The sequence below is a fragment of the Mya arenaria genome, chromosome 2 (genome assembly GCF_026914265.1).
Source record: "Mya arenaria isolate MELC-2E11 chromosome 2, ASM2691426v1".
NCBI classification, from domain to species: Eukaryota; Metazoa; Mollusca; class Bivalvia; order Myida; family Myidae; genus Mya; species Mya arenaria.
The window spans coordinates 67,042,030-67,049,661 of NC_069123.1; the positions used below are offsets into that span (position 1 = coordinate 67,042,030).

A 7,632-nucleotide genomic window follows, 5' to 3' on the forward strand; every position below is an offset into this window, starting at 1 on the left:
TAAAATAAGTCTTTTCAGATGCATCACCGGGAACGTATTTTTTTGGTCCAAAAACATGAGCGAGTCACTTTATAATGTTACGACCCGCACACCAAGAAATGTACTTTTCTTGTGAAATATCAAATTGAAAAACATCTAGGCACCTACCCAATGCAAGAACCATTTTTTGGGTTGTTTAAAGTTAAACACTTAATTTGTTTGAGAATTAGGCAAATAGTTTAAGGCACTATATGTTTTAAACGAGTTCGTTATTGTCAACGTTAAGAACTATTGATCTCATGAAGCAGATTGTGAAACGAACATTTGCTAAATCGAAATGCATTAAATGTGGTAAAATTGGTGGAGTTCCTAGACATTACAGCCATCGATAAACTAATGAGAAAACAAATTACATTGCGTAAAACTTGCTCCTCCTCTTTACAAGAGATTGGTTTAGGCAATAGGTTATGTTTGTTAGAACCGTGAGCATGTTTAGGCTGTAACTATAAATAAAGCCTGGAATAAAGATCTACCAAACAGAAACAGAAATAGACGATAGAACATGACATCGGAACGACGTTCGTGGTTTTCACTAATAATTGTAAAATACATAATTAGGAAATAATAATAATAAGAATAAAGGTTGCGATACAATTTAGACAATAGTGGTAGTCGTCGTTATAGATTAGCTGCTGTGGACACTCCTGCGAGCTTCATCGTGAACATTATAAAACAGACAGTTATGAAAGATGCAGACAGAATTGATTTCGATCTTTATCAGTTAGAAAAGTAAGTACCATAGCAACTGAAAATTCTCCACTAAGTAAATCTTATCATTGTATTTTACCATATGCATGTTTACCAGTGTTTCTGTTATCTTGTATAGATTGTATATGACTATTTCCTTTTACATTTAAAAATCACTATCGGGTGGCATTAACGTACGTTTTCTAAACATTAAACATAGATCCCAAATAAATACATTGCAATACTTGATAACATTAATCAGTTTTCTAAGATAGGTCAGTTTGAGGCTGTAACTTCGAACCAAATGATAATCTGGCTGTTTTCCTGTATACCGCATCATTATCAATTGTATTTTTTTTCTTTTGTCTATATATTCTTATTCATCATATAACTGCTACTTATGTTACAAGTATTCATTCATTTATTAAGGATGAATATTCAAAGCACTTTTAATTCAATAAGAATGGTGGAGTTGAAGCGTTTCCTTTGTTGTTGGCATAGTTTTTGAAACCGGTTGTATCTTGCAATCTGTATTTGTATGTGATATAATTAAAACTATGCTATGAAACTTGGGTAAAATAAAAACAAAAACAAAACAAGAAAAAATATGCACTTGGCTATGCCGGACAGTTAAGACACTGACTTGCATATATTCCAGCCACTATTCAATGCCTCAAAAATAGACCGAGGATAAATAAAGATTGTGCACCGACCGTGTAATTATTGACCTATGACAGTTAAAATAAATATGTCAATACTTGTATATTGATTTAATTTCAAATATATAAATAAAATGTTTTTTTTTATCGTAATATCCTTATTTCTAATTATTTTCGTCCACGTACATTTTTTTGTTAAACATTATTTCTTTAAACTTCTAAGGTACAATAAAGAATGATGGACGACGAGGAAGCAATTGCCGTAGTTGGTATAGGCTGTAGGTTTCCCGGAGCAGACACTGCTGAGGAATTTTGGCGCGTAAGTATTGTTTTAATTTCTTGAGATGCCCAAACATGTCTTCTTTTCTGTTTCAATGAGATATACGGACAGCATTTACCGCATTGTGATTTTGGCGATAGAATATGCATATTGAGTTCTTTGAGGACGACAGTGCATCTGCACATTGTTGAACTTATATATGAGAAATAACAAAGCATTGTTTGCTTTCTTTGAATCAGAATTGTTTATTTTCCTCTTACAGCAATTTATCACGTAATGACTTGCTGTTTATGGTATTAGGTCTACATGTAGCAATACAAATATAACGTCGTATTTTGATTCCCTATTCTGCCCAATGCTTACACAAAGCCTCAGTCCAATTGATATTACTTCCGAAAGCATTATACTTACTGCCGAAAATGGTACCAAAATAATCATGCATATTGTTTATATCCACTGTGGTATTATGTTTTACGTTTTATTTTATTCTGTGAAACAAAATTAAACGGGCAAACAATTTTATGAGCATTTTTTGTAATCACCCGTTTTTCTGCCGGTTTTTTTTTTGACGGTTTGACTGATATTTTAACAGGAATTTGACTCATTTTTTGGTCTGAAAGTATATTTAAACGCCATTTATAACCAATTACTTACAAAAACAACGATTTCGGACAAAAACTTGGTCACTAATACCATCCTTAAAGAAAGGACTGTCACTACGGACATGCCCCAAACCCGGTAAGTCAAATTTGATCTCAGCTTTCTTTTACAAATCCAAAGAATCTTAACATACTGTGCTTTTTGATAACCTTTACAATCATTGACAACACTTGAAACTTTTTTGGCAAACAAAAAGAAATGGAGTCAATTATGATCGCAAAGTTCGTGTAAATTGCTCATAGCATTTTCATTTTTATTCCAATACATGAAAAACTGAATTATCCACAAGATCAATGAAAAGATCAAATATGAAGCGAAATAATAATCGGCCAACAATTATGAATAGCAACAATAAACGGTATCCTTGGCAACGCAACAGGCCCTAGTTGGTGCACACCAAAATGAGTATACTTTTTATCATTTATTCACCTTAAGCAATGCAATTTTAACACTGTTCTTAACCTTGAAATTCCACGCAATTCTTGCACGTTCAATGTCAACGTCATGCCGTCATGGTGAAATTAAACCAGCGTCATAGCGTCAACTGGAGACGTTGAATTACGGAGCGGCATTATTTTTTGTGTCATAATGGGAAAGACACCAGCTGAAAAGATTTTAATGATGAAAGTGAGCGATACTTTAAAGGGGTTTGGCCCGGCATTCGTCTACAAATGGCACAATAGATTAAAGAACGACAGGAAATCGATGATGAGAATAAGTGAAAAGGTATGCGTTCGATAGTGATTCCTAGTGTTCGTGAGGGGTATCATCCGGGAAGACACACAAAAAACGTTGAGACAGATTGCCAGGGAACTCAACATATCTCCTTCAACTGTACATGGGATTCTTACAATAGAGTTGGGTATGTCGAAAGTCAGTGCGCGCTGGGTCCCGAAGTTGCTATTGGACAAATAAAAGCAGACGCGTGCAAGGTGTTCCGCTGCATTTTTGAAACGGTACGCAGTAGAAGGTGACAAATTCCTTGATAGGATAGTAAACACAAAGACGAAACTTGGCTTCATCTCTATGATCCGGGGAGGAAGGCCCAATCGCCGGCGTGGAAAACACCAAGAACACCGCCCTCAAAAAAAGCTCGGATGAAGAAGCTGCGTAAAAGAGGTGTGTATCTTCTTCGTGGATGGCTACGGAACGATCCTTTAGCACAGAGTCAAAGAGGGAACAACGATGAATGCGGACTATTACTCAAAGGTAAATAGCTTGCCACGAACGGTCGAACTATTAAATGTATCAATAAACTATAATGATATATAATTAAAATGTTCATTTAGAGAAATATAGTAATTGATTAGTTTTATATTGCAATACCTGCTTGCATTAAAATATCACCGCCAGCATTGCTAACTGAAACACGTTGATTTTCAGGTATTGAAAAGGGATCTCGTCAAGGCTCTAAAGAGGAAACGGCCGGCTTTGGACCTGGATGTGGTTATCTGGCACTAGAATAATGCTCCTGCACATAGGGCCAACTCTACACAGTTAGATATAACATAACTGGGATTTGAAGTCTTATAACACCCTTCCTACAACCCTGACTTAGCCTCCATGGATTTCAGGACCTTTCCCGCGATAAAGACTTCCCTCCGTTGACGACGCTTCCAAGACCTTGCTGATTTGACATTGGCAACCCGTCGAAAAGTTTCACAACTTGACACAGACTGGTACCGAGAGACATTTACCAAGTGTGCAATTGCATGCATGTACATGTACATCAATATATATATATATATAATGTATATGTACATGCATGCAATTGCACATTCAGTCTAATACAAAATGTGCAGAAAACGTATATGTCTAAAACATAATAGTATTATTATACATATCAAGAATAGCGTTATTTGACAAACCCGATACAATATAAAAAAAAAAATATTAAAAGAATTTAATCTGTATACGGGTGATAAGGCAAAACATACACACTTCTTGTAGTTAAGTTAGCTCGAAAACGAAAACCTAGATTACCAAGGCGTGTTCCACTATATAGGTAATTATACACTTACAATATAATAGCAATAGAAGTGCTACACTTGGAAATTTACATATTATTATTGCAAATTTTATACTTTCCATTTCATAATTTTCATTTGTAGCCGTCGCTATACCTAATATGTTTTTTTGCATTGGCTTTTCAAAGTTTGCTCCGACAGATCGATGAAACTTAGATATCCTTTTTGCATAATTATTCCGACCAAATTTGGACAAAAACACAGTTTATGTATATTGTAATTTTCATGATAATGATTGCATATGTCGCATAACTGAGGGAACGTTCTCCCGAGTGCATCAATTGAGCGTAGTTAATGTCTATTCAGGGATAGTAATCGGGGATTTTTTTCTCGCCGCCATCCATAATTCTGAAGCAGTATTTTCCCTTAGTAGATGCGCAGGTATATTATCCTTGTAGAACAATCGATGAAATTGCTGTCTACGTATTGGATAAATAACTTTGAGTTCAATAATTTTCTTTCACATGCAATTCGGTGGGGGATTTCCGTTGTGGACATAGTCCCATAGTATCTCCTGAAGTTTGTATTTTTTAAGATTCTATGTATTTCGGGCACAAGACTGGTTGTCTCAATTGCAATAGCTCACAAGTCTGTAGTTAAAACATGTTTAGCCATGTATTTGTTTGGCAGGCGACACAGCTGCCCAAAGAACTGGAGCTTTTTCACGTTTATATATGTTTCAGCAAATACAGTACCCCAATCAAAAACTGCAGCAATCAACCAGTGAATGTTTGAAAATAAATGTTCTGTGACCTTTACCTTATTGCCAGCTTATACTTAATAATAGTTTTTCATCGAAAGTTTCATCTTGAAATATTTTGCTCAGAACATTTATTTCAGCTCTAATATTTAGAAATGTGTATTAAATTTATAGAAAAAAAATGTGTTGTTTCATATTGTTTGTTTCCTTTTAAATAAGAGGTTTTGAATTTCAGGTATTTGGGCAGAAACATTGACAAAAAATGCATAATTTATAGGGCCATAAAAAGATGTATACATATTTGTGTTCGTAATGACGTAACTTTTAAAATGTAATACTTGACTATTCAACATGACACTATATAATCCGTTGTTATTGCCACTAAAGTAGAATATGCATATTTCCGGCTATGCCCTGCTCGAACTTTCCGATAAGTACCACAAACAAATTATATCTCATTCGGAGCTCCTCGGCCATTATTTTCAAAAACAACCTCGGATGTATACCGGTACATCAGTTGAAGTAGTCCGTAAATTTTTGAATAATATCATTAATTAAATGTAGTGTTTAAGAGTTGTATTCATTGCTCTCAGTTTAAATTGATTGCCAGTGAAGTGTATTATTGCAAACATGATTAAGATTCCCAAGAGTTAAGTCATAAAGTTTAACAACTAATTCAGATTACTACGCGATCTATTTGCAGCGGACTTAAACGTACCACTTTTTGAGTATGTAAACCGTCCAAATACATCCGAGGTTGTTTTCGATAAAATGGCCGAGGAGTTCCGAATGATTATATCTATATTAAAATGTAGATAGCACCGACTTGTCCGAGAAAAGGGGTAGTATCATTCATATATATGCGTGACCATTCCAATTAATCTATACACTATTTAATTTGCATGTAGCCTCATGGTCTGCAAATGACGCATACTATTTATGTGTTTACTCAGGTGCTTGTAAATTGTGAAAACCACGTGAAAGATATCCCGAAAGACAGATGGAACAACGAGGCCTTCTTCAATAAAGACAAAGATGCGGATGGGAAGACTTATGTTACTAAGGCAGGTCTTCTTAAAGAGTGAGTATATCAGTGTGCTTTGGTACAAGATACCAACTGAACGAAACTTTATTGATAATAAGACTTCGTCTTCAAAAAAATGAGAACTACCGAATGTCACCGCGAAGTATACATTAAAGCATTAAAGTGTTTAATCCTAATGGTCTATACATTTCTTCGATGATCATAAAATAAGTTTAGCTTTTTTACAATCGATCAATAGTTTCCTGTTTGTAGTTGTGATAATGTGATCGCCAATGATTTAAACGCAGTTGCTGTTAATGAAATGTCATACTGATTAATGACTTGTTAATGTTTTTGAAGCCATGATATGTGGGACAACAAGCTATTTGGAGTGAGTGATGTTGAAGCTGCAAGAATCGACCCGCAGCAAAGATATGTTCTTGAATGTGTCCACATGGCTATGGAGGATGGGGGCTTCACAAGAACCAAGATGAGCGATACAAAGACTGGAGTCTATATAGGTATATAAATGAAACTGTTTTTGCAGAAAGACAGGGAATAAATCTACTTAGACTTATCATGAATAAGCGAATATGTATTTATCATTCAGGTGACGGCTTTAAAACGTAGTTTAATTAATAGTTATTGAATGGATCATTTGCAATTTTTGATTTGGCAATCCTGTCACGCACAAATTATATTATATGAACTATATGGCAGTAGTTCCGCGTGGAATTCATCGGAAATGAAAATCCACTGCAAAATGTTTGCATTGTTTGGCATGTAGACATATACTTCGAAAATGAGCTTCTATTAAATGACCTACCCGTACAGGTATATATATATATATGTTACTACCCTTGATATATATTTAACTTGATTGAAATGAATTTACCATTAATATAATTAATATGGCAGGTTGCATGAACGACGATTACAAGATAATGAGCTCACAGGACCCATTGGGGACCACAAACTACAGCGCAACTGGTTCGTCCACTACAGTGATATCTTCAAGGGTATCTTACGTGTTCAACCTCCACGGGCCATGTTTAACCGTAGATACGGCCTGCTCCTCTGCAATGATGGCTATTCATCTAGGATGTCAGGCTATTAGATCAGGTATTGCTTCAAAGTAGTTGAAACTGATCCAAATATTCATGCACTGTAAAAAATACAATTTTGAAATTGCAAGAAAAAAAAAAAAACCATGAAACTATCATTTATCAGAACAATATACTAACTTTCAATGGGCATTCACGGCTTTGGCGAGTTCATCAATTTTTTTTTAATTAAGGAATAATTAAATAAATAACGGGTTGAATTAGGTCTCTTGAAATCTTCTCATTTAACAGCTTCCTAATAGCAAAAAGTGCCGACAAAAATGATGCTTTGTTCCAACAACACACAACATTGTTTTTAAATAATAGCATAAACAAATTTTCGCCTCACTGTCAAATTATTAGTTTTATGTTATTGACAATTAATAACGAACGAGAATGTTATATAAATACTACAAAAAATAAACTATTACGTACATGTATATGAAACAACAT

General features: G+C 34.7%; 1 protein-coding gene across 2 annotated transcripts in view; it reads left to right on the plus strand.

The window, feature by feature from the left end:
• Window positions 1–552: 552 nt before the first annotated feature.
• Window positions 553–7,632, plus strand: part of LOC128225168 (phenolphthiocerol/phthiocerol polyketide synthase subunit B-like) — a 29,139-nt gene continuing 22,059 nt past the window's right edge. For both annotated transcript variants that reach the window (XM_052935217.1, XM_052935218.1), the window contains exons 1-5: window positions 553–768; window positions 1,609–1,704; window positions 6,006–6,133; window positions 6,437–6,597; window positions 6,995–7,198. In XM_052935217.1, the coding sequence (XP_052791177.1) occupies window positions 1,621–1,704; window positions 6,006–6,133; window positions 6,437–6,597; window positions 6,995–7,198 (577 nt within the window). In that variant the 5' untranslated portion in view covers window positions 553–768; window positions 1,609–1,620. The remainder of the gene's footprint in view (window positions 769–1,608; window positions 1,705–6,005; window positions 6,134–6,436; window positions 6,598–6,994; window positions 7,199–7,632) is intronic.